At 45.8% G+C, this 27,560-nt stretch overlaps 1 protein-coding gene and 1 pseudogene across 7 annotated transcripts in view; both read right to left on the reverse strand.

Annotated features, from left to right (window-relative positions):
* The window catches only part of Atp6v0a4 (ATPase H+ transporting V0 subunit a4), a 63,584-nt gene that overhangs the window by 35,175 nt on the left and 849 nt on the right, over positions 1–27,560 (reverse strand). Inside the window, exons 1-8 of one of the 7 annotated variants that reach the window (XM_046434221.2) lie at positions 27,352–27,484; positions 20,491–20,796; positions 17,860–18,007; positions 4,476–4,609; positions 3,243–3,321; positions 2,894–2,988; positions 1,017–1,142; positions 506–600 (exon numbers count right to left, since the gene is read on the reverse strand). In XM_046434221.2, the coding sequence (XP_046290177.1) occupies positions 506–600; positions 1,017–1,142; positions 2,894–2,988; positions 3,243–3,321; positions 4,476–4,592 (512 nt within the window). In that variant the 5' untranslated portion in view covers positions 4,593–4,609; positions 17,860–18,007; positions 20,491–20,796; positions 27,352–27,484. Of the gene's footprint in view, positions 1–505; positions 601–1,016; positions 1,143–2,893; positions 2,989–3,242; positions 3,322–4,475; positions 4,610–6,049; positions 6,136–6,948; positions 7,099–17,859; positions 18,008–20,490; positions 20,797–27,351; positions 27,494–27,560 lie in introns of those variants that run through there. The other 6 variants (XM_046434220.2, XM_046434222.2, XM_046434223.2 and 3 more) reach the window with 6 other exon arrangements.
* On the reverse strand, positions 10,721–16,087 carry LOC124086201 (rho-related GTP-binding protein RhoG-like; annotated as a pseudogene).

The raw sequence follows: 27,560 nt of genomic DNA on the forward strand, positions 1-27,560 counted from the left end.
CACTGAGCCACAACCCCAGCCTGAAATCCCCCCATGTTGAATCTCCATGTATTTTTGTCAGTGTCATACATAATATGGCTACTAATTGGAAATGACTTGACTGGATAACTCTATCATTTCTAAAATTACATTTAAAAACTCAAACTCCAAATGCATGTTACCCAAGTGTCATTTAAAGATAAAGAAAAAACGTATACCCCCTAGCCCAGGGCCAAATCCAACGAAGAGTTGAGGAGATCTTTCTGGGCTTGATCCCCAGGCTTTCCCCACAAGAGCTATCCATGCGTGGCACTCCCTGCGCTGAAGGACAAGAGCACGGCCATGACACAGAGGGAGCCCTCACTACCTCCACCCCAGCCGCTGGCACCATGGCCCTGGGGTCTGCTGCTTGTGGAGGCCTTGCATCCACAGGCAGAAGTGACCACTCCAGTGGCTCTTTGTTCCTTCATTTATTCCCTCAAACACTGAAGGAAACCCATGACTCAGGACCTAGAGTTACACTGACCCCAACTTTCCAGCCACGAATGCAGGTACAGTTCTCAACTCCAGGAGACCGGAAGTGTCTTCAATAAAGAAATCTTCGGCTAAATTGGTTTCTGTCTGAAATCCAAAGCACCACTGTCATTGAAATGCACTGGTATCTTAGAGGCACCCACATTTTAAGGTTTTGTCTGTTTTTAAAGGAGTTTTAATTTTCCACAAGATGATTAACAGAATTAAACAGCAGAGTGCTCCTTGTCAGACCAAAAATCGTCCCCAGTCTCTCTCTGCGAAAATCCCAAATCTGCCCAAACTAACTGTCCTTCTGCTCGACTTTCCCTTCTGTCAGAGCCATTTGGGGTACATTCTCTTCCCCTTCACTGATGATCTGGCCATAGGACAGAAACAAGGGGTTTTATTCATGTTCCAAATCAGCCAGCTTTCAAATTTTGAGAAAATTCGAGGTTTTGATTAAATGGGCCCTTTAATGAACACACCGCCACCCCCACCAAAAAAAAAAAAAAAAAAAAAAAGACCTCAAAGAAGTCCTGGGTTTTCTTCAGGAGGTATTTGAGTTCTGTCAGTTCTAGGAAGCTTTTCTTCAAAGCCTGCTGGTTCTGGTTGGCTTCTTGCAATTCTCCTTCCAATTTTTCTAGAATAGTCTATGCAGGAGGGAAACAGAAGGTAAGCCAGACAGAAAGCACTATGATACTCCTACTCTACCCACACCGATAACTGAAACCAAAGAGGGGTTCAGTGCACCCTAACACAGCTGGAAGTTGGGTGACCTTTCCAGCCACAAACTCTCTGTTCTTGCAGAACCTGAGCTGGAACCGTCCACTCACTCTCCAGGGTTCCCTTATCAATGGGAAGGAAAGGAGGACACTCCTCAGGGAGGGAGGCACCTTCATGGGGAAGCCCAGGCATCCTTCCCTCCTCTATAACACTAGACAGGGAAGACAGAGGGGATTTACATGTTGAGAATTCCCTCTGCCCCAAATTAACTGTAATGATGGATTAAATATAGGAAGAAAAATTTGTATCACCTCCGAGTCACCTCCTGTTCCAAGTGAGAATCTGGAGAGCCAGGTACAAGCAAGTGGGAAAAGGAAACAGAGAAAGGTGGGCACAGACGACGAGACAGTAACAAGCAAAAAAAAAAAAACCTTTAGAAAAAGGGGACACAAAAAGATGAGGCTTGTGATAAAATCTAATATTAAGATAAATCACCAACAAAATCAGAACACAAAACCCTATGTCATGAAATCATTTTTATAGAGCAGTATGAAAAAAGATTTTAAACTTTGTTTTGTTTTTCTGGTGGTGCTAGGAATTAAACCCAGGGCCTTATGCATGGTAGGAAAGTGTTCTGTCACTGAGCTACATCCGTGTGTGTGTGTGTGTGTGTGTATGTGTTTTCTCTTTTGAATATTCAGAGATAAATGAAGTTATTGATTTCACTAAAAAAATAAATAGCCAGGTACGGTGAAGCATGCCTACAATCCCAGCAGCTCAAGAGGCTGAAGCAGGAGGATCACGAGTTCAAAGCCAGCCTCAGCAACTTAGAGAGGCCTTAAGCAACTCAGTGAGACCCTGTCTCTAAAGAAAATATAAGAAAGGGCTGGGGATGTGGCTCAGTGATTAAGCACCCCTGGGTTCAATTCCCGTACCAAAAAAGGAAAAAAGAAAACCAGTCAGACTAGAGGCCTCTGGGATGGCTCAGAAATCAATGTCAATGCATAAACCAGAAGGATGTCTCCCAGATCACAAGAATAGGCCTGGGGCTGAGGTAAGGGCTGGGGTGAGAGCTAGACAGGGCTGCTGAATGAAGGGGACTGGTATTCCAAGATGGGGGGTTAGGTTGAAATTGGAGGTGATCTGGGAAAGTCCTATTCAGATTGGTTAAAACCTTTCTCCAGGGCTGGAGTGCAACTCAGTGGTAGAGCACTTGTCCAGCATGTGTGAGGCCCTGGGTTCAAGAACCAGCACCGACAAAAAAAGAGGAGGAGGAGGAGAAGGAAGAAGTTCCTAGTCCACCAACTGCTTTGAACAGGCGGGTGACTAGCAGACATGCCACCTCGCCCACATTCAGCCTGCTCAGACGCACCATCTAGACAAGACTCTGCTGCCTTTGAAAAATCTATGTCCACAAAGCAGATCACTCCTCCTTGCGAGGTGAGCTTCTCTGGGGTTGTGTTGAGAAAGGAAAACAGCTCTCCCCTGCATCAGCAGGAGTGGCCCCAAAATTTGCAATTTTCCTGGGGAAGTCACCCTGAAAAGTGACAACCACGTAAATCTGCTTTCTCACCTTCTCTAACCAGGTGAAGGACCCATGAGTGGCATTCAGAGTTCCCAGAATGACAGGCTTTGTGATTGTCCTTCCCTGGGGGCAGCTGCAGAGTGCAGAACCTACCTCCAGTGTAATCATTTCCCGAGGGAGAGGAGTCTCCGGGTACTTCTCCGGCAATTGGACTGTAATCTCATTTTGCATCTCATCTTCCAGAAAACCTGAGGGATGACACCCCAGAAGAGAATACAAGGTGACAGTGGGTCCCCATAATTAAGCAACAGGGTCCAGCAGGACAGGTGTCTTCCAGCCAGCTGCCCTAAGGCCTGCCCCAGCACCAGGGGCCCTCCCCCAACCTCCTGCCTCCACAGTCACCCCAAAGAGTATTACAAACAGGGACACATTTGTTAACTAGTCGTGCAAACTATTTCCCTCCTTACCAGTCCCCATTTAGACAGTAAGGAAAGCAGCTTACGGAGGATTCTTTCCAATGACTCACACCTTCGAACTTCATTCACAAATTTCCTTTGGAAGCTGTTCACGTTCACGTTTAACTAGGGACAGGGGGAAGGGGACAGCAGGCACACATTAGGCCACATGGTTGCCAACATATTCCTCTGTTATTGCATTATCTTTTTAAAAAAAATTGTAGTCGTAGATGAACAGCATGCCTTTATTTTGTTTCATTTTTATGCGGTGCTAAGGGTCAAACGCAGTGTCTTGCACATGCTAGGCAAGTGCTCTGCCACTGAGCTACAGCCCCAGCCCTGCATTATCTTCTTCATGTTGGAGAATGTTGCTGGAGTTATCTTGGGAACAGGTGTCTTCATGTACAAGACAGGTGAGTTACAGGAAAACCAACCCTTGGTATTTTCACCCACAATCATTGGCACTCATTCTGACCTCGCCATTTCTAAGAGAAACAAAGTCCTCCCACACCCAAGGTTTCCTTGTTTTTAGCTGCATTTGCTCTCCAAAAAAGCCTGGGAATCTTCAATAAAGCCATAAATATGAATGGACCTTGAAAACTGCACAAGTCAATGTAAGTTTCACAATCATCAATAAAAATCCAACCCCTGTGTGGTGACCCTTGGCTCACCCCAATAAGTGTTTCTGAAGACCTGCCTCCAGTCAGGTCCTGTGCTAGCAAGTAGGAAAGCAAAAAACAAGGTCATGATCCTTCCCTGCAGAAGCTAAGCTTTGACATTGATCTTGGTGAGGAAATCAGAAAGACTGATTTTCAAAATGCAATTCAAAAAAAGAGCTTTGGACATAAAGTGCCCCTGGGAAGTGACACCCAATGTCACTCAAGCCATTCTATCCCTGGAGTATCACTCTGGAACTCAGTCCTGGGTATGACAAACAACGCTGTGCACTCCAGAATATTTTGTCCCTAGATTGCATGGGCATGTTTGACGATGCTGCACAGGAAATCAAATACAAAGGCATCCCACATCAGTGATCCGGGTTTGCATTAGAGCTTCAGAATCTTCCTCCAGAGAAGACAGGCATGGAGGAAGAAAACAGGGTCATGAATGACTTGCCCTGTGGTCACAAACCCCCACCAGGACAACTAGGACTGTGGAATTCCACCTATTCCAGCTCCAGGCTCCTCTTCCTGCAGAACCCATTTTGTTCACTAGGGAGGTGAAAGATTTATCTACTTCCCTCCCACCTTCCTCTTATCTCCAAAGAATGTAATACCTACATCTTTGAACTGAACCAATCCAAGCTCCCCGAGCTCAGCTACACAGCAGTAGGCAGCCTCCACCTGCAGAAACACCTGTGACAAACACATTTCCTCACTTCGAAACACAGACGCCATCTTGGCCTGGCTTCTGTCTGCAGGAGAAAAAGAGAAAGATCTAAGGAAATGAACATGTGACAGTCTTAGGATGATTTTTTAAAGTTAAAAATTAGAACCCAACTAGAATCACTCCTGATTTAAAGATGGTAAACAAAAACAAGATAGAACTTTTCACCCTCTATCAAATTAGCCACTGATTTAAAATACGATGAGGGGGTAGGGTGGGGCTGGAGATACAGCTCCTTGGTAGTGCTTGCCTAGCATGCGCAGGGTCCTGGGTCGGTCCTCACACTGCAAAACAAACCAAGGGCTGGGTGTGCAGTTCAGGGGTAGAACACTCGCCTAGCCTGCACAAGGCTCTGGGTTCAAATTCCATAACACACACACACACATGTAATCATGTATATATGATTAAAGACTCAAGTTGTGGAAAGTGTGAGAAAGCACAGCCTTTCCTACAGTAAGTGTAAATTCTTTATAGCTTTCTCAGAGAGCAAGTTGTCAATATCCATTGACTTTTGTATTATTCATACTCATGACCCCAGATCTCCATGCTATTTATCCAGACAAACCTGAATACCTATGGAAAAACAGATGAATAAGGATGTCGATACCATTATAAATAAAATTTCTAGTAAATGAATCTATGCTAGATATCATCTATGGGGGATGATTAAATACAACAGAACTCCACATATTCAGCAGGAATTAAATAAGTCTGTGTCCCACATACGGAAGAAGGATGTTCATCTGAAGCCCTGTGAGTTTCTTGGACCCACCTGTGAGATCCGTTCCACTATCCAGTCACAAGGACATTACCACCTCTGGCTTAAAAAATGACTGAGACACACTCCTGAGAGGGGGTTACAGTCATGGAGACATGAACACAGGTTGAGCACCCATGATTCAACAGCCCAAAAGTCAAACTGTTCCAAAATATGAAACTTTCTGAGCCCTGACATGATACCACAAGACAAGTCCCCTCTTAATACGGTCACTGTCACAACCCAGGTGCTCCAAACATATTGTTCAAGAATTCCTCCAGCCTGTGTGTATGAGGTGTTTATAAAGCAGGTGAATTTTGCATATAGATTTGGGTCCCAGACCCAAGATTTCTCATTATGTTTATGCAAATACTGAAAAATCTGAAATCCAAAACACTTCCTCCCAAGCATTTCATATAAGGGCGAGGCTTGCAAGCGTGTGATAAGACCCGCTACTCGCTGCCACAGAGGAAAGTCCACAGCTTGAGCAGGAGAAGAGCCACCAACAGCTGGCCCCCTCGACACACCAGGGCTGCAGCCTGGACTTGGCGCAGATATGCAGCAAGGTAACCCAGCCCTGGTGTGTCGAGGCCACCCAATGCTCAGACAGACGGGTTCCAAACTGTGGGGTGTGGCAGTCTGTGATTCTAGAACATATCCCCTCCCCGCCCCAGACCATCAAAGTCAGTGCCAAACGGACAGACGGCCCACCTTTAGTGTTTGCTGGAGCAGACGGCAAGGAAGGACGGCCCAGGGCTGGGAGGAAGGCGAAGATTCCCTCCAAGGAGTAAAAGAAACTGCCGGAGAGCAAGGGGTGGGGACAGGGAGGGGCTGTGGCTCTTCCCTTGGAACACCCCCTGGAGGCCCTACGCTGTCACCTTGAATGGTTTTCCTCCAAGTTGCCTTCTGGAAGTTTCACTTCACAACTTGCCAGATACCTGGCCTATCTGTTTCTGTCATGAAAAGACTAAAGCCCAGAGCTGGCCAGGAAAAGGCTGTGGGTCTTGTCTCTGTCTTCTCCAGCTTCACTTGTCTTCACACTGCTCCCCAGACTCCTGCATGTAGTTCTGAGCACTCACCTACCACAGGGCCTTTGCTTACGCTTTCCCCTGGGCTTGGAACCTCCATCTCTTCCTCTTCATCTTTCATCCCCACCTCCCCCACAAACCTGTCATTCCTCCAGTCTAATGTAAGTATCCTCTCCCTCACCCAGCCTTCCCTGACCATCACTGATCCCCAGTGACCCAAGCTTCCTCCCCTATACTGCCAGAGTCACAGACATTTGCAATTACTTGTTTAACAAATTTCTGTATTCTCATAAAAAAGTCATGAGGCTAGAATGATTCCATGTTTTTTACTCTAGCACCTTCTAGCTCAATACTGACCACCAAGCATCTGCTTCAAAACCATTTCTCCATCTATGGAATCGAGAATAAACTTCCCCCACCTCTGGAAGTGCAGAGTCAGGTCCTGTTTTTCCTTTTGACATCAAGATGAGTCAAAAGTTTCCACACTGTCCTTTCTATAACGAAGGCAATGTGTTCACAGAAAGAGACACGAGACCGTAGCTTCATACAGACCAAAAGCCCAGAGAAAGGCCCTGTGCTTACCCAAGTTCTCAGGGGAGAGAGGTCCACTCAATGCTCAGGGAAGGGACCCCCAGCAGCCCCATCCAGCCTCCTCCGCGGGTGTGGCTTGCCAGTGGCCCAGGGCCCAAGTGGGAGCACCCCTCCTGCTGCTCCTCCTGAGGCGGTTCTATTGTATCAACACTGCCGTGGGTGAGGACAAACCTGCCCCACCGGCTCAACCCCCACCCCCACTGTGCCCTCTGCAGTGACTTTGAGTCCCCACCAGGAAGCAGAACACTGTTTTTTGATGAGGGTAACTTGCCTTCAGCCAGCTGAGGGTTAGGGACAAAGTTTCTAGGGGACCTACAAGGGCCCTAGAAATTGTAAGGTCCAGGGCTGGGGTGTGGCTCGGTGACAGAGCGCTTGCCTAGCGTGAGCAAAGCATCCCCAGCACCACAAAAAGAAAGAAAAACCGTAGGCATGAAATAATACTAAAAAGTGGCTTTTAAAAAGACTATTACCCACCGTCCTATTAGCTGTTTTCCAAAACATTCTATGTACTTTCAAAGGCAAAAAAAAAAAAAAATCAGAGGAATACTTGCAGGTGCCCAACGTCTAAAATTCAGTTTCCTTTGTGGCCCAGGTAGAAAGAGACAGACTGCACGTGATATCCACTCTTTTCCTCAGGAGAACTACGGCATTTCCTGTTTCTTTGGCAGAGAAGGTGAGGGCCACAGAGTGAGGCCCTCAGAGCCACTTTCTCTGGGCTCAGAGGCTCCTCCGCACCAGACGCTGCACTGACATGAAGGAACTTTCCAGAGCAGCTTCCCAGGTATACACAGATCCCCTGCATGTGCTCACCCATAAAATGAACCCCAAGTTGAAGGGGTTTTTCTGTTCTTTTACTTTTTATTGTGGGGGAAAATGTCAATACCTGCAAGAAGGTACCAGGGCTTCTCTTGATGCTTTGACTGCAGCCCTTGTGGCTTTGAAACTTACAGGTTTTTTTCTTTTTCCCAACCTTCTCCATCCTGACCCCCTCTCTGATCTTCTTTTCCCTGATCTCTCCTCCCTAATCTCATTTTCTCTGAATCACCTCTTTAAAAGTCCCCCATTCCTGCTGATGGACAGACCCACAGCCTTTGGGATAGGAGGCCCCTGGGTTTCTCCTTTGGTAGCAAAGCAATAAACCTTTATCCTTGTTCTCAAAACCGTGTCCTTGTTGTTGGATTGGCATCAGGGACAAGGACAGAGCTTTCGGCTATAAGAGTACAGAGAATATCCCCCCATGTATGTGTCACTCCAGTAACTGTTGAAGTTTGTGTCATCTGTGCCTGCCCACTTCCCCACCTTCCCCATTACTTTGAAGCAAATTACATACATCATGTATTTCTTCCAAAATATGGGGGTGGGGGATATGGCTCAGTTGGTAGAGTGCCCGCACAAGGCCCTGGGGTCACTCCTCAGCACCACAAAAAAAAAAAAAGGAGGGGGGCCTGAGGCTGTAGCTCAGTGGCAGAGCGCTTGCCTAGCGCATGCGAGGCACTGGGTTCAATCCTCAGCGCCATATATATAAAAAAAATAATAATGTTTTTAAAAAAAAAGGACCATAACTTAGATTTTAGGCCGGGGATACAGCTCAGTTGGTAGAGTGCTTGCCTCAAAATATGTCAGCATATCTCTAAAAGATAAGGATTTTTTCATAGATCTCACACACACACACACATATACACACAAACACACACGTCATGGACACTCCTAAAATTCAGCAGTAATTCCTTAATTTCAAATATCCCATCAGGGTTCAAATCTCCTAGGTTGTCTGAAATTTCATTTTTAATAAACCCCTTGGGTGTTTTCTGTGCATGATCATTGATTGACACCACTGCTTTTGAGAACACTGAAAAATCTAACTTGAGTTGGGGGGGCAGCAGGGAAGAGCTGGGTGGGGACAGCTGGGCAGTTGTGGCCATTTTAACCCTGGCACAGTGCAGACTGGGGTCCCTGAGGGAGCAGGCGGTCTACTCCTAGGCCCTGTAAGAAAGGAATGGTTTGGGCCTATACAGTGTCACACACCTGTAATTCCAGTGACTCTAGAGGCTGAGGCAGGAGGATGGCAAGTTCAAAATACCTCAGCAACTTGGTGCAGCTCTAAGCAACTTAGCAAGACCATGTCTCAAAAGTAAATAAATCAAATGGCTGGGGATACAGCTCAGTAGTAAAGTGCCCCTGGGTTCGATTCCCAGAAAAAAAGAGAACAACAAGAACAATTTGGGTTTCTTGAGAAACGGAGCTTGGCCACACCCACTAATCTGTCAGAGCAGATCTGCCTACAAGTCTGGATTGAACTGGACAAAGTCCTGAAGACAGAACTCAGGATTCACAAAGCAGATCAGCAAGATGAGAGCTAAGAACTGCAAAAGGAATCTCAGGGCTGGGGAGCCTCTCCCCTCTGTGAACTCTGCAGGCCAGGGAAGCATGACTGAAAATTAATTCGAAATGCATGATAGATCAATTTTAAATGTAGAACTGTATAACTTTTAGGAGGAATAGAGTAGAACATTTTGGAACAGAGGGCTGGTAAAGCGTTCTTAGACATGACACCTAAAGTACAATCCATGAAAACAACACACTGATGAAGGACTGGGGGCGCAGCTCAGAGGCAGAGCTCCTGCCCAGCATGCAGCCACACAAAAAATAAATAAATATATATATATATGTGTGTGTGTGTGTGTATTACACACACACTTATATTTACATTTATATGTTTATACTTCATAAATATATATTTATCTTTATATAAATACATATGCTGATATATTAACATATATTATATATATACACAGTTAAAAAATCCTTTGGCTATTTAGAGGATGAAAAAATTCGTTAAGAGGATGGACTAAAGATTGGAACAAAATATTTGCAAGCCACATGTCTGATAAAGAACTCAACTAGCATTTACGGAGTTCTCAAACTTCATCAGTAAAAGAAAATCAAACAATCCAACCAGAAAATGGACCCAAGACACAGAGACATTTTACACAAGAGGATATACGGATGGTACATGTATTAATTAGGCTTCTCCCGAGAAACAGGACCAACAGGGACACACACATACACATACACACACACACACACACACACACACACTTTCTTAAGGGAATTGGTTCACACGATGAGGAAGGCTGAGGGTCCCAGATCTGCAAGCTTGAACCCAGGAGATCTGTCTGATGGCCACAGGCAGGGGAAGATGTCTCAGTTGAGGCAGGAAGCAAATGCCTCTTCCTCCATCTTTCTGTGGACTGGATGTTTTCCTCCAGCTTTGGGCAGGCCTAGTCTCTCCTCAGTCTACTGGAGCAGATGCTAATCTCTTCCAGAAACAGCCCCACAGATGCATCCAGAAATAATGCTTTACCAGCTATATGGACATTCCTTAGCCTAGTAAACACATAAAGTTAATCATCGAAAGTACAACTTGGCACCCAAACACATCTTGTTAAGCCATAGTTGATGTCTATGTAAAACAGTAGCTGGGGAGCCGGGGTGCGGCTCATTAGTAGAGCATGCACTTACATGCATGAGGCCCTGGGTTCAACCCCTGGCACCAGGGTCATGATTCTACCCAATATGATATAACTAAAAATGCACTGAGCCTTTCCTGAAAGAGGAGGGGAACTCCTTGAGTGGTGTTTACTCTTCCCCTTGCATTCTGTAACTTAAACACCATAATATAAAGTCCAAGATATTTAAATACTAAAATAAAAACGTCACATGACCAGGGAATAGGAAAGGAAACAAAGACCCTTGCTTAATATACGTGTGTCTATATATGCAAATTTATTCATAACAAAATAAGGAGAGAATATTCATGACAATCACAGTGTGCTCTTCTAGTACGTGCTTTGTATTCCTCTTGTCTTCAGAAAGCACTCGGCTGCTCATGATTCTTTACCTGGTGTATTCCTGAAGTGTGTGGCCCATTAGTGGTCCTGTCTGCAGGGGGCTGTCATGGTTTCCCATCAGCTTTAATCTCAGGGCATGGTAAGGTTGAAAGACACCCTGAGTGACCTCCTATATTCCAGACATATCTTCTTTATTTTCACTGTGGAACAATTAGTTCCCGGTCAAAACTGCATCTCCTTATTGGTCGACTCCCATGAGGAACCCAAATTGGTTATGTGTCACCTTAACTTCCAGTTCAATGGAACCATTGTGGTGTCCTCTGGCAGAAGCATTCTTCTCTCTGGAACTAAAACCTCAAAGCCAGCAGAGCACAGAGTCACAAGACCAACAGGGGGATTATTGCTAGTAGATCACTAGAAGTAATATAGAATAGTGCTGCTCCCATCTCCACCCTTGATTCCTGAACTTGTGGGACCTGGCTGTGGGGGAAAGGGCAGTATGTATGGGATGCTGGTCAGAACATACTCAACCTCTGGAGAACCTTGCCTCCACCCTGCGAGGTCCAGCTGGAGCTGTAACTGAGTCTCTAAAAGGCCACTCCACTGTTCTACTGAGCCAGCTGCTTCAGGACAGTGGTGAGAAGGGGAAAACGGGGAACTGCGTGAGCAGGAGCCCATGTTGTGAAGCGAGCCCATGTTGTGAAGCGAGCCCATGGTGTGAAGTGAGCCCCTTGATCAGAAGCGATGCTGGTTGGAGCCAAAGTTCGGTGGTATCGTGCTTGCCTAGCAGAGATGAGGCCCTGGGTTGAATCTTAGCACCACAAACAAACAAAACAACATAAAAATGCTGTGTGGAATACCACAACAGTAGACAAGGCTTTCTACCAGTCCACAGATGGTATTTTTGGCAGAAGCATTAAATGCAGAGAAGACAACCCAAATCAAACATAAGCGTCTCTTCCAATAAGGACACAATTCTTCCCTTCCATGATGGAAGTAGTCCAATGTAATCAAGCTGTCACCAGGGAGCTGGCTGATCATCCTGGCAAATGCCGCCATACCCAGAGCTCAGTGCTGGCCTCTGCTGTGGCAGATGGGCACTCAGCAGTGGTCATACCCAGACTGGCCTAGAGACTGAAAGTCAGTGTTGCTGAGTCCATCCCTGCCACCATGGTCACTCTGTTCATGAGAGTGGCTGGGGACAGAGCTGACTGGTCATCCTACCATTTTATCATTAAAATCCACCTGCACTGAGGTCACCTTTTGGTGAGCAGTCAGATGGGATGTTAATATTTTCATGCTCCTTGCCCATTCAGAGAGGTCTAGCCACTCACCTCTTCCTCATATTTCTTTGTCACCAATTTTTTTTTTCCACTGGAGACAGGAGGTTTTATTGATGCTGTTGGGGGTAGGAAAGGCCCCCAGGAGCATGGGGGCTGAGTCAGTCAGCAAATGCATAAGGCCTGGGCACATGGGGGCAGGTTAGGACACATTTATCTTCTCAGGATTCTGTGGCTCCTTCCTTGGGGGAGGGAGAAGACATCTTGGGGGCAATTCCAAGAGCAGCAAGGGCAGAGGTTAGAGATGGCTGACAGCCCCTAACCTGAGAGGAGACACCACAATAGGCAACAACTTTGTGGAAAGCTAGATGACTGGTCAGTAGCAGAAAATGTGAGAGGTGGAGACACTGGGGACCCTCTTGGGGAGGGTCAACCCGGCCCAGGTGAGCTCATGAGAATACCTGGTGTTCTCAAGCAGAGTGGGGTAGGACCCAAAGTCCATTTCCCATGGGCCTCCTTAAGGAAAAAAAGGTATTCAGGGAACCCCCTGGCAAGGGGTGCCAGAATTAGTCCTTAAGGCACAGCTGGGGGCAGATAAGGCGCCAAGGCACAACTGGTGGGGGGTCAGGGGCAGCCTCCAAGCTGAGGGCCAAGGTCATAAGAGGATGCAGGACCGCCCATGCTTGATTGGCATGGGGTTCAGCACAGCCCGGACAGCCTCAGCAAACACTTCCTTGATGCCGTCCTGCTGCAGGGCAGAGCACTCGAGGTAGTGCACAGCATGGATCTGCTTGGCCAGTGCCTGGCCCTGCTGAGGTGTGATGGGCGCTTGGCCCTGCTCCCTGAGGCACTGCAGGGTATCAGGCTGAGATCTCAGGTCCTTCTTGGTGCCCACAAGGAGGATGGGCACATCAGGGCAGTGGTGCCACTTGTGCCTCACATTCTCGTAGGAGGGTAGACTGGCAATGGAGAAACAGATGACAAAGACGTTGGTCTGAGGGTAGGAGAGTGTGCGGAGGCGGTCGTATTCCTCCTAGCCCTCAGTGTCCCACAGGTTCAGGTTCACTGTGCGCACATCACCTGTACTCTGGGCACTGTAATCGTCGAACACTGTGGGGATGTACTCCTTGGGGAAGGCATTAGTTGTATAGCAGATGAGCAGGCACGTCTCGCCCACAGCCCCATCGCCCACAGCCCCATCGCCCACCACCACACACTTGATGCTCTGCATTGTGGATAAAGCTATAGTAGTGGAAGCAGTGCCTCCTGCCTCTTCTGGGCCTCTCTGGATGCAGTGACCTTTGCCACTTCAAAGTCTTCTGTCGCGGAACAGGAGATTCTCCCACCTCAGGGGTCCCTCGTGGCTTCTGCAAGCCGGCATCGCCAGCTTTTGTCACCAATTTTTAAATCAGGTTCCTTCTGACTCTTGTATTATGCAGCCAAACCTGCCAGAGGATAAAGTCACACCTCTGGCCATTTGTCCTTTCATGCAAAATACTGACTAGATACACTGCTCAAAGTTCAGCCCTTCGAGATTTCCCTTCACTAATGTCCTTCAAGTATGTCCCAGAGAAGGGGCCATAGCACTGCAGCTGTCCCCTTCTGGTGATGTCTGCATGTTGTGCAGAACCGTCTGTAAACCAGGTCTAGGTATTCCCTTCCTCTGTCAGCTGATCACAGGCAACCCCTCTGCAAAGCCACAGGTGCAGGCTGAGAGAGGGGAGACAGCATTGTAGGAGTGGGGTCCCGGGGCATTTGGGACACTGCCTTGTGTCCTTGTGCCTTCAGGGCCTCTCATACCAGTCTTCACCACTTCTGTTTGGTGACGGATGTGGCGGTGCATGCCCAACTTCATGGTTCAGCGAATCATGTCATACTCAGGTCATTACATGGAGCAGGCAGCTTCATTCCAGGCCACTTGGTGGACCATGGTCAAACTTCAGCCTCTGCTGAGGCCTAGTAACAGGCCAAGAGTATCTTCTCAAAAGGAAAGTAGTTGGCTTGTGGATAATGGCAGAGCCTTGCTCCCAAGTCCTAAGGGACCATACTGCTACTCACTAGTGGGGACCTGCCAAAGGCTCCAGGTGGCATCCCTGTCTGCTGCTAATCTGGCTAATACCAGATGAATCTGGCTAATGCCACCCAAGTGGTGCACCAGCCTGCACAGCAGTGTGGGCCTGTCATAGAGCCTGTTCCTACTCCAGGCCCCACTCGAGACTAAGGTTTACCAAATGGTAAATCAGCGGAGCAACTCTCCCAAATGAGGACTATTTTGCCTCCAGAATTCCAAAAGCCTCACCAATCACCGTGAGGGGGTCACGTACAACTTGCCCTTCGCCTCAGCTCCTCATGCCCTATACCACTGGACCCCCAGAAATTTCACAGCAGTAGAAGGCCCCTAAACTTTACTTTGATTTATTTCCTGCTCTCCAATATGCAAATGCCTTATCAGTTAGTCTACACTAGGTGCTATTTCTTGCTCACCAGGTCCAGTGGGCATGATGTCATCAATGTCACGGACCAAGGCAATACCCTATGGAAGAGAAAGGTGATCAAGGTCTCTGCAATCTAAACTGTGACCCGGGGGGTGGGGGGGAGTTGAGATAGGACAGTGAAGGTGTGCTGGGGGCCTTGGCAGCTAGAAGAAAACTGCTTCTGGGGAGCCATGTACACAGGGATGGGGAAAAGGATTTTCCATATAAAAATTTATCATTCCAGGAGGGTGTGTGTGTGTGTGTGTCGATTCTTTCAGATCTTCTATAAAGAGAAGTAATCTATGTAAACAAAGCTAGTTTAATTTCTTCTTTCGTTTTCTGGTCGGAGGGAATTGGCCAGGACTTCCCGTATGATCTTGAAAAGGAGAAGAGCGAGAGGCCATCTTTGCCTTGACCTCAGATTTTAACAGGATAAAGGGCCATGAAGCCAAACTGGAGAACCACTAGCCCGGGGAGAGCGGAGCAGGTATTAGTGTCCAGGGCTGCCCTGGCATACTAGAGACCGGGGGCTTAGAAAGCAGAAATGCACTGGCTCACACTTTGGGTGGCTGGAATCTGAAGAGGAGGTGTTGGTGGGTTAGTTTCTCTGGTGGACAATGAGGAAGGATCTGTTCCATGTTCTTGCCTGATCCCTGGTGGCTTGCGACAATCTTTGGTACTCCTTGATTTATGGAAACCTCGCTCCAGTCTCTGCCTGACCTGCAGATGTGAGTCCCTGTGTCCAAATCCCGCCTCTTTATAAGGACACAGTCCTACTGGATTAGGGAGCACCCTATTACAGAATGAACTCATCTGACTCATTTCTTATGCGAAGACCCTGTCCCTAGATAATTTCACATTCTGAGATACTGGAGGTTAAGACTTCAGCACAGGAATTTGGGAGACAGGGCACGATTCAACCTGTGAGAAGGGGGGAAGTCATGGGAGTCCGGGCTTGAGCACAGGGAACTCCGAGGTTCAGGGCTGCAGAGAGAAGACAGCAAGACGCAGAGAAAGGAGGCTAATCGGAATGAGAACTCAGGAGAAGAGTCTCGAGAGCCACAGAGTGAGGCTGGGGTGCAGCTCCGAGGTCAAGCAGCTGCCTGCCACGTCCCGGGCCCTGGGTCCCACCCCCAGCACCATAAGAAAGAAGGAAGGGAGGGAGGGAGGGAGGAGAAGGGAAGGAAGGAGTCATGGATGGTCCTGAAGAGGACTCGGAGCATCTGGAGGTGACTGGAGACCAGTGGACCTACTTCAATGGAGTGAAGGGGACAGAATTCAAAGAAGCCAGGAGTCAGGGAGTCAGTGGCTGCTGAGGAAAAGATAGGTGCAAGAATCGAGGACAGACCGCTCTCTCAAAATATCAGGCTGAAGAGAAAGAGGCGGGGAGGGCAGTGGCTGAAGAGAAAACGAAGCATCGCGGGAGGGTTTGAGGGTTTCTTTCAAGGGAAGAGAGAGACTGCGGATGATCCCGAAAGATCCGTGGACTTCATTTTCCTGGTAGAAAACAGGAACCCCCACTCCTCCTTACCCATTACAGACATCTGAGACCCTCCCTTGGCACCCTGCAAAGATGCCCTCTGCTTCTCGGGAGCTTCCTGCCTTGGCTCAATTTCGCGGGTGCCACGTTTCCTGCATCACCAACTCAGAAAGTAGGGACAGGACAAGTGCAATCCAGTGTCTCCAAAACCAAAGTAAACCTCCCACACTCGGCACTGACGATCTCAGAGGGAAGGAAGTGGGAAAGGAGGAAAAACAAGAACCAAACACAACCGGGCTCCAAAAAGGAGTTCCCGTGACTTGTGAGAAGGAAGATCTAGCCCAGCCCGCTCCTCTCGAATCCTGAGACCAAACGACTTGCCCGCGTCCAGAGAGTACACTCCTGCTCCTTTAATTGCTTCACTGACTTTTTAAAAAGGCAACAATTCTCCTGTTAATCATTAAACACACACACACACACACACACACACATATATTTTTCCAACTAAATCAGTACTTTGAAGGAAAAGAACAACTAAGTCTAAGCATTAGGACTGAAGAAAAATCACAGTCATAGAGCCGGAGCAACCCTTTCTATCACCCCAAAAATTGTTGGTTTTGATTCTGGGGTTTGATACCACAGTTCCCCCTATCTAGGCAAGCCTGTGGCATGCTGCCAGTTGTCACCAGTTCACACTGTCCTTGAAGGTCTCTGTGAGGCCCTTTCTGCCCCCATGGACTTTCTGGAAAACAGATGTTGCAGAGCTGAGACAGAGTGCTGCCCCCGAATCTTTCAAGTGACAATGCTTCATGCAGAGGGTGCCTGTGCCCTCGCTCAATGTTCATACCCAGGATTAGGAAGATACTGTGCATAAGCCCAGGTTCAGCTGTACAGATCAACTTACAGGAGATCATCATCATTTAGAAAATGAAAGGGGTTAAGTAGAAAGCAAGCTAAAATGCTTGCAAGGAATTTAATCCAAAAATCATAATCTAGCTGGGAAAATAACGCAACTTTTCTAAAAATGGCACCCAATGTTTCCAAACTCACTTCCAGCCACATTATCATTCAGATCATAAATTCGTTTTTTTTTTCTTTCCAGTGTTGGGAATTGAACCCAAGACCTTGCACATGGTAGACAAGTGCTCAACCACTGAGTTACATTCCCAATTCCAAACAGTGAATTTTCTCATGCACTTGAGCCTAACCATGTGCACCACTGGCCAGGCACTGACCCCACCATTCATGATTCTTTACACTATAAGAAGGTGCCCAGGACAGAAGAGAATGAGTTGAGACTGCTAAAAAGAGAGGAACTCACATTCAACTTTCTCACTACTCACACACCCACACCCACACCCGCCCCCACACACACACACACTCCAATTCATTGACACTAACACTGTAATTGAGTTCATGTATCAGCACATAGAGATGGAAATTATGTTCGCTGGGGCTGGGGATGTGGCTCAAGCGGTAGCGCGCTCGCCTGGCATGCGTGCGGCCCGGGTTCGATCCTCAGCACCACATACAAACAAAGATGTTGTGTCCGCCGAAAACTAAAAAATAAATATTAAAATTCTCTCTCTTTAAAAAAAAAAAAAAGAAATTATGTTCGCTGGAGCCAGGATCACCCCTGCCATGTAAGGTGGCTCCCTCCAGCAATATGACTCTGGGCACTGGTACCATCCAGCGTCCATTTGGCCCTGACTTGTTTGCAGGTCTCTGTCCCTGGCACACAGAACACCCCTGGTGGCTCTCTCCAACACCTCCTCAGCCTCCTGCCCCCTCCAGCTCCCGCCCCAGCCCACAGCTACCTGGCTTCTTAGCAGAGTCTCCTCCCTGGGGGCCCTTCCGCCGGCTTCTTGGCCAGACCTTGGTGGGGGCTGTTTCTTTCCTCCTCTTCCGAGCAGAGCCGCTTTACGTCGCTTTCATTGTCTCCTCACTTGCCACATCACACAGCAACTGGAAATGAGATGAAGGCAAAGAACAGGTCATCCGACAGAGAGCAGAATACCTGAGCTGGTCTCGGATGGATGTCACCCAGTCTCTCTAAGCTTCACACCTGAAGCCCTTCCCCAGTCATCTGCCTTTCCGTGATAATACTGACCGTAAACTACACTGTTGAGTTTCTTTTCAGTTTCCACCTCTACTTTATTTATTTATGTATGCCTGCTTGGATGCAAGTGGTACTGCACATCAACCCAGAAGCACTCCAACACTGAGCCACACCCCAGCCCTTTTTTAATATTATTATTTTTGTATTCTAAGACAGGGTGTCAATAGTTGCTGAGGCTGGCCTCAAACTTGTGATCTTCCTGCCTCAGCCTCCCGAGTTGCTGAGAGGGTCAACTTTCTACCTTCTTTTTAAAAAATTAAATTTACTAGCTCATTTCTCTTTTTTACTCTATTTTACATCCTGCATTGAAGCAATGAATCCTTCTCTAATATAGACCTCGCTGTATAAGCGATTGCATATATTGGCATGCAATCGTAGTCACCTTAGTATATTGTCAGCATATGAAGGGTTATTTTGATAGTTCCCTTTCCACTGATGCCAATTTTTGTGTTCTTGTCTTTTCCTTGATTAGACTTGCTTGATTTTTATCAACATTTGGCTGTTTTATTTCTTCTCTATTTCATATATTTCTGCTCCTACTCTTTTTTCCTTCCTACTACCTCATTTGATAATAATTTGATTGTCAATCTAGCTTCTTTCTGATACAAGTACTTTAAGTTATAAATGTTCATCTGAATATTGTTTCATCACAGATATTCTGATATTTTAAGCTTTTATTGTCACTTAGTTCAAAGCACTTTTTATTTACTTTTCTTCCTTGACCTGAGAGAGATTTATAAGTGTGCCATTTAATTTTGACTTTGTGTGTGTGGGGGGGGGGGGCGGGTGCTGGGGATTAGAACTCGGGGCCTTGTGCATGCAAGGCAAGCACTCTATCAACTGAGCTATATCCCCAGCCCATAAGTGTGCCACTTAATTTTGAAATAGTTGACATGTGGGGGTGGAGTTCTATATGTCTTAAGGTGATTGGTTTCTAATGACATAAATCATGCAGGAAACACAGTCTGTAGGATTTCAAATTTTTAAAAAGTAATGGAAGTGCTTTTTTATATTGATCGTACTGGTTGCATCCATGTCAAAACTGATCAAATTGCATACTTCAAATATGTGCATTTTATTATACTTCAATTTTACCTCAATAAAGCTATGAAAAAAGTCCTGCATTGAGTAGAAAATTGTACCGCTGGAAGAGAACTTAGAGAACATCGAATCCAACTCTTCTAGGTTAGAGATGAACAGAACCCCAGCTAGGTGACATATTTACATGAGATCCTACAGCTAACTGGTGGCACAGCCGGAAGCAGAACATAAAAATCCTGACTCTTGGGGTCTTTTCATTTCATTGCTGTCCCTACCACCCTCTGCTGTCAGGTGCCACACAGAACAAAGGCCCTCTGGGGATCTCTTATCACCTCCAGTGAGTTCTGAGGACCCTAGACAAAGGTCTTCTCAAAAATGATTGGAGGCCAGGCACAGTGCCACATGCCTGTAATCCCAGAGAGACCGAGGCCGGAGGATCACAAGTTCAAAGCCTCAGCAAAAGCTAAGCAACTCAGGGAGACCCTGTCTCTAAATAATACAAAATAGGGCTGGGGATATGGCTCAGTGGCCAAGCGCCCCTGAGTTTAATCCCTGGTACCCCCCACCCCCGCAAAAAAAAAAAAAAAAAAAAAAAAAAGATTGAAGGCACCACTCCCCTGGGTTTTCCCCTTTGGGACTTCCCCCAACCCAGAGAGTCCCCACCATATCTCATGGGTAGTCCCATGGCCAAGGTTATGGGACTTCTCAATGGTCACACAGAAAGTGGCAAAGTGGAAACTGGAATCCAGGATCCCCAACTCAGGTTTTTCTGTGTCCCCTGGGGCCTGTGCACAGTCTGGACAAGAAGATGGGGGAAAGAGAACCAGAGAGCAAAGGAAAGTCAGAGGCCAGAAGGACGCCGTAGGAAAGAAGCCAGGTGCCGGGAAGACAGGCCAGCAATCTTGAATGGCTGTCTGGTCTCCTTTAGTTTCATGTGGACAAAACTGAAAAAGAAAACTGGCTGAGTGTTTATCATAAACATGGACCTTATTTCCCCAAAACCTTAGCTCAAAGTTACTCTTTGAGAACACACATCTCTGTTTACTAAACAAAAAATGAATCTGACCACAAGCACTGCTGGGCCAACAGAACAGTTTGCCCAAATGGTACTTGTGGGGAGCCCGAAACTGCCAATCACAGAAGAGACCTTCCTCGAGTGGTCTGTGAACTTCACCTTAAAATGCCCTTGCCCGTCTGATGCTAGTAACTCACTAACTTTTCCAGCAATTAAAACTGTCCCCTACAGGAACTGGCTGGCTTCCTTAAAAATCAGTGAGAAACCAGTCACCTGAGGCACTTGAGCAGCAGTCCAAGTAACAACCTGCAGAGGCAGGACCGGTCAGATGCAGCCATCCCAAACTCTAGCAGATCCCTCTCTTTCTAGGGCATTCTTGCCAGGTTAAGGATTAAGCCAGACGTCCTCTGAGGTTCCTTTCCAACATCAAGATCTGACTGCCATTCTCCGGTTGCCTTTGGCTTTGTGTCTCATCTTTACATCCTGAACATTCCTGTATGCTCCTGCGCCTTCTGTGGTAGACCTTTAGCACCCCAAGAGCAGAGACTGTTGGCAAGCGGATTTCTGCACCATCTGCAACTTGAAAGTTAAGGTGTTTTTTTTTAATGAAGAAAAGATTCCTTGACATTAAAAAATGCTCCCAGACAATGAAACAGACACTAATGAGTGCCATCTACCTGTCCAAGGTGGCTGTATGGCTCTCCTGGGAAACAATCTTTTTTTTTCTCTCTCTCTCTTTTTCTTTTACATTGTTGCTTTATTAAAACACAATTTGAAATATTTTTCAGGTTAGTCATACCATCACCAAACTTCATCACCAAAATCAAGTCCACTGATTAGCACCATCTCCTCGACACAGAACCCAGAACACAAAAGGGGGTCAGGATCTTCATCCTGAGATTTACATAGCTGGGGAGGGGCTTCTAGGAAACTATCTTTAAAAAAGAAAAAAAAAGGTACTAACTTAATTTTATTCCTTCATTACAAAAGTATTAAACATTTACTATAGAAAATTTGAAAGACAAAATAAGAGTGAAAAGGAGAAAATAAAAATCACCCAAAATTGTAGCATCACATTTTGATAGGATGTTTTCCAAACATTTTTTTGTGTTACAAAAATTAAATTATACTGGATATGTAGACAAATATTTTTAATGCCTTGTATAATACAGTTTGTGTTTTCCCAATAATTCAGTGTTATTCTTGATTTTTTTCCCTTTGTGGTGATGGGGATGGAACCCAGGACCCTGCACATGCTAAGCTACGCCTTCACCACAGATACGTTGTGTTTAATAACCATCTTTCAACCCATTATAAGCTGCTCCTAGGTGTGTTTTCTTTTTGTGGTACAGGGATTGAACCCAGAGCCTCACAAATACTAGGCAAGGACTCTACCACTGAGCCACATCCCAGCTCTTTTCATCTTTTTATTTTGAGACTGGGTCTTGGTAAGTTGCCCAGGCTGGCCTTGAACTTATGATTCTCCTGCTTCAGTTTCTAGAGTAGCTGGGCTTGCAGGAATGCACCATTGCACCCAGGTCTAAGCTTTCATTTTTATAAACACTATAATGTTGAAATGGAGAACCTTGGGTGCACATTTTTGGTCTCATCTCTGATAACTTCCTTGGGTAAGAAGCTCTAAAGGGCTACACCATAGGATGAAAGGTCACCAAAATAAATGGAGGCCTACAAAGCCTATCACTTAGCTATAAATCATCATAATTGCTGAGACTGGATTGACATGATGGCAGATTTGGGTTGCCCCCAAGCATCTGATTAAAGAACAACTACAATAAATTATTTCTACAGGAAGATCAGATCACCTTAAATTTCAAGTTAGTACTATGAACAATTGCATGCAGTTACAATTTTGAGCACAACAAAAAAAATAACCAGGTTCCCAAGAAAACATAACTACATGATTAAAAACCAGCAGAAATAATAGACAATAGAACCACCAATGAGGGAGAAGGTGGCAGATGTTGAAGTTATTAGACCAGATTTTAAAATAATTGTATTCACTCTGTTTGTGAAGATGAAAAATATAAACCAAATATCTTTGTAGATAACAAACATATATTTTTAAAAAATAAAATGGAAGTTCTGAAATTAAGAATAATTGGAATTAAGAATCCAGTGGGTGGCTGGGGGTGTGGCTCAGGAATAGAGCACTCCCCTTGCCCATGTGAGGCCCTGGGTTCGATCCTCAGCACCATATAAAAATAAATAAATAAAATAAAGGTATATTAAAAAAAAAGAATCCAATGGGTAGTTACAAAGGTGGATTTGATACAGATGACAAGAGATTATAAAGATAGATAGGAGAAAAAATATCCAAAATAAAGCACAAAAAAACAAAAAAGTGGAAAAGAAAGAATTAGAGGGTACAGGCAAAAGTTCTGTGTATAACTGGAGTCACCAAAGGAGAGAAGAGAAGGAGACAGGAGCAGAATTTGATGGCTGAGAACCTTTCAAAATTTCTGAAAGACATCAAGCTCCATATTCAATTGCCTACAAACCCCAGTGGGACAAATAAAAAGAAATTTATATCTGAGCATGTTAAGAGTAAAACTACTGAAAACCAAAGCCAAAACAAAAATGTTAAAGATGACCAAAGAAGAAAAAGAAACGAGTTACCTACAAGGCTGCACCAATCGGGCCAACAGTTCTCAACAGAAACAATGTGGATAGAAAGAAACAGAATGGTGGCTGGGCACCGTGGCACCCACCTGGAATCCCACTGACTTGGGAGGCGGAGGCAGGAGGATTGCAAATTGCAGGCCAGCCTCAGCAAATTATCAAGGTCCTAAACAATTTCACAAGACCTTGTATCAAAAAATACAAAGGGCGAGGGATGTAGCTCAATGGTAGAGCCCACCTGGGTCCAGTCCCCAGTAACACACACACACACACACACACACACACAAATTAGAATGACATCTTTAAAGCACTAGAAGAATATTTCTGCCAACCTTCATTTCTAGACCCAATGAAAATTTTTTTAAGAGTGAAGGAAAAATAAAGACATGCAGATAAGCAAAAACTGAGAGCACTGGACACTCTATGGGGGAATACGAAAAGCTATTCTTCATAGAGAAGGGTCGCCATAAGTTGAAAGACCAGTCACATGGAAAAGAATTGAGAACGATAAATTGGTAAGTATGTGGATAGATCTAAATAAACCTTCATTTATAAAGGAACAATGATGACTTAATGGTAACTATGTATATAAATGGTGACATATGAGGTGTGGCATGTTTTTAACTTTATGATGGCACATAAGCACTGTGCATTCGGTAGAAACCATCTTGGGAGGGTGCGTGCTCATCTCTTCCTGGACTATACCCTATGCCGTAGGACACTCCTGGAGAGCTGGACGTCAGGGATCCAGGCCAAGAGGAGAAGTGATGGACACTCCACAGTGTACTGTGTCCCTAAGCTAGGAAGTTCTGTAGGTTAGGGTAAAATCGATTTTCAGATTATGGTATTCTCGACTTACATGGTTTAATAGGACATAACCCATCCAGAAATTGAGGAGCAGCTGTTGAACGGATGTGATAAGAAAGACTAAAAACCAGGAGTGAGAAAACAGAATTAAGTTCCAGGTCTTCAATTAATATATTAGATGAAGATGAAGAAATTTATTCAAAATATATTTGATGTCAAGGATGTATGTTGTAGCCTCTAAAAAAATGAAAAAATAAGAAACAGAATCCAAAAATAGTGAGAAAAAAGGAAAAAGGAGCCAGGCGCAGAGGTGCACACCTATAATCCTAGTGGCGCAGGAGGATCTCGAATTCAGAGCCAGCCTCAGCAATTTAGCAAGGCCTGAAACAATGTAATGAGATCCTGTCTCAAAATAAAAAATAAAATGGCTGGAGATGTGCCTCAGTGGTTGAGTGCCTCCAAGTTCAATCCACTGTACCTCTACCCCCCAAAAAAGAAAAAGGAGCATAAGACAGATGGGAATGCTGGAAAGCCTCTGGTAAGTTGATTTAAAGCTAAATGTGTCAGTAAATAGATTCAATATAAATAGATCGAGTATCCATAAAAATCATCAGACGGGGTTTTAAAAATCCAACACCATAGGGGCTAGGTTGCAGCTCAGTGGTGGAGCACTTGCCTCACATGCACGAGACACTGGGTTCAATCCTCAGCACCACATAAATAAAGATTTTTTTTTAAATCCAACACTATGTACATTTTTTATAAGATACACAGCTGAAACTCCACAAGGATTTAGGAAAGTTAAAGCGCTACTTGAGGTAACCTGGGGTATTACATGGTGATGTTTTATGGAAGGTTCAATTCACCAGGAAGGTGTCACCATTCTGTATTTGTGTGCACTTCAGTGACAGCCCCCCCCCCCTTTTTTTTCCTTAGTACTGCTCACTACACAAGGAGTCCATTTTATTTATTTTGAGAAATTGTCTCACTAAGTTACTTAGGGCCTCCCCATGTAACTGAAGCTGGCCTTGAACTTGTGGTCCCCCTGCCTCAGCCCCCGGAGTCAGTGGGATTACAGAGGTGCACCACAGCTCCCAGTGTGGCTCTTAAGTAGCAAAACAAGAAATCACTGGAGTATGTTTGCAGAAGGCAACGCAGTTAAGCTAGGCTGGGGTACAGGCAGTGGTCCCCAGCACCACACACAGGCAGAGAGAACTAGAAGAGCCCCTCATGTGTGTAAAGTAAGACACACTTCTGAGAAGGGGGGCAGGGATGAGATCTGTAGCCCAGGAGGAAGACAGCCTCAACCTCAGGAGGCTCCCTCCTTTTGGGTAATCCCTCCCTCGATCTGGGCCGCCTCCCATTGCCATTATGGAAAGCAAGTTGAATGAATTGCCCTAGATCTGTCCAAACACAGTTCCAAATGGTGGGCTCCAGGCCTCCTGGTTGCTTTTATCAACACTGTGGCAGGATCTGAAGGTGGGACTCCGGAGTTCTCTATTTTTCTTACACAGGCATCCCTCATTCTCTCCAAATTCTACACCCATCCCTGGGTGGCAGTAACTGAGGTTAAACTCCACACGCTCAGGGCCCCACAGTCCAGGTCTGATGCTTCAGCTCGCGGCATCCAGAGCCTGACGTTATTTTGTGAAAACACATCTGACAAAGCCACAAGGGGAGAACCATCAACCCCACCTGGGATCAGAAGGAAGAGGCAGAGTTGTGTTTGGGGCCTCGATCCTCCTCTGAATGGATTTAATTAAATGAAGATGAATGCCCCAAGTTCAAGGCCAGAGATGGACAGGTGGTAGAGGGGCCTATGGGAACCACAAGGGAAGTGTCTTCGGCGTGGAAGATCCTTCATAGACTTTGGCCATTGCAGGCTACAGGCTGTTTTCAGTCTTTTAACAGGAAACACTCTGTCCTTGCCTTCATCAGGAACCACAGATGACACTGGGGACAGTGAAGGCCCTGGAACCCCACCCTCTCAGCTACCCCACTCCAACTTGCACCACGGAGCCTGGTCACAGATATTATTGGCCTGGACTTCTATTTTTTTTTTTTTTTAAGTATGTGTAACCCAATGCCAATCTCAAGCATTAAAAAAAAAAAAAAATCTTGAGAATGTTCCCGTAGAATGTCTAGCTTTGAGCAACACAACTTCCTGGTCCACCCTCCAAAGTAAACCAGTGCAAAATGCATGAGAGGCTCACTGACAGAGTAACTGCTCAGGGAGTTCTCAGCTGTGGACCTGTTGAAAACAGTTGATACTGGAGATGTTTGTGAAAGAGTCGCCTTGAGGCTCTCTTGGGGAATTAGTGAGTTATCATGGGGTCAAGTTCAAGTACTTTCATCTGTTGATAAAGACAATGTTTGTCTTTTAATTGTTCTGCAAACAGCTAATCTCAAAGTCTCAAATCAAATAGCAATAACGAAAAGAAAGGAGGAGATGCACGTTATCCTTCCCCTTCATCTCCTCTGCGGGCAGAGAAGTATCCCTGGCTAGGATCTGGTAGGATGCTGTCAGCTCAGGTCACAGCTGCTATTCAAACCACCTCCACCACAGCCCACAGCAGGGTCATTTAAAATCCCTGGCTCTCATCTTTTTGGAGGGACACGCTCTGCTCACATCAAACACGTCCTGGGATATTTTTTATGGGGCGGTAACGAGAGCTGTCGCTGTGGTTTTCATCTTGAGTCCATGAATCACCTGTGCAACCCTGTGACCCTCTTCCTACCAGAAGCTCAGGAAACACATGTGGCCTTCCGTGCTCTGAACTTGCTCGTGGACCTATTTTCTACTTTCTAGCCTAAATCTCTCCTTGCCTCGTTTCTTCTCATTGATCTTAATTTTATCTAGCTAGATTAATTGCAGGTACGCTTCATTAAGTCCTTGGAGGATCAAGGTGAATAACTCGATGTATAAATGTCATTATTATTCCCTAAAACTGCCTTCCTCCCATTTCTCTGGTATTTTCAATGATGATCCTTCTATTAAAATGGTGGTTAAGGTTCCTAAGTAATTAGAATCTGCTCAACCTGAGCTAAGTGCTTGACATGAAATGCTTCATTCAGTCATTCAACAAACCCCAAGATAGGTGCTATTGTCCTGTTCCTTTTCAGATAAGGAAACTGAGACTTGGATGCATTAAATAACTTGCCTAGGGCCACCAGGTCAATAAGACACAGGGCTAGAATTAGATCCCAGGCAGATCCTTACAAACATTGGACTCTTTCTGGATGCATGTGCACACATAGTCCAAATGTCACTTCCTCAGTGACCCCTTCCCTGCACCTCTCAGGTGCTCCTCCCTCTTTTATAGTCCCATAACTGGGAGATTCCCATGTTTGAGTCTTGCCATCTTGCATCAAAAGTCTTTCTTCCCTGCTTGTTCTCGCTGCTGGACAGTGCCCTCCTCCAGGGCAGGGACCATGTCCCCGTCAGCTGTGAGTCTCAGGTAACTAGGCGGATGGCTTTCACACACAGGGTGAGTGTTCAATGCACAGTAGTGATCCCCACCCATCTGTGGTTTCCAGGTACCCACAATCAATTTCAGTCTAAAATATTGAATGGAAAATTCCAGAAATAACAATTCCTAAGTTTTACATTACTCTCAGTACAGCATTTTGTTATAATTGCTGTTTTTTTTTTATTATTATTATTGTAATTTATAAATCGAACTTTACCTTATACAGAGGGAGTTCAGTGCCACCCGGGGTTTCAGGCGTCCACAGGGGGTCTTGAGACATATCCTCCATGCTTAAGGGGAGACCACTGTACATGCTTTGGGCTGAAGGCAGAACTCCCTCCACGTCACTACTCAGTGCAAAATCTTCACTTCGCTGCAGCCCCCAGCCCTGCAAATAGAAGCTCAGCCTCCTGCTCCCCATCCGCC

Source organism: Marmota monax, unplaced genomic scaffold (assembly GCF_021218885.2).
Source record: "Marmota monax isolate L192 unplaced genomic scaffold, Marmota_monax_Labrador192_F-V1.1 WCK01_AAM20220418_F8-fsc00122, whole genome shotgun sequence".
NCBI classification, from domain to species: Eukaryota; Metazoa; Chordata; class Mammalia; order Rodentia; family Sciuridae; genus Marmota; species Marmota monax.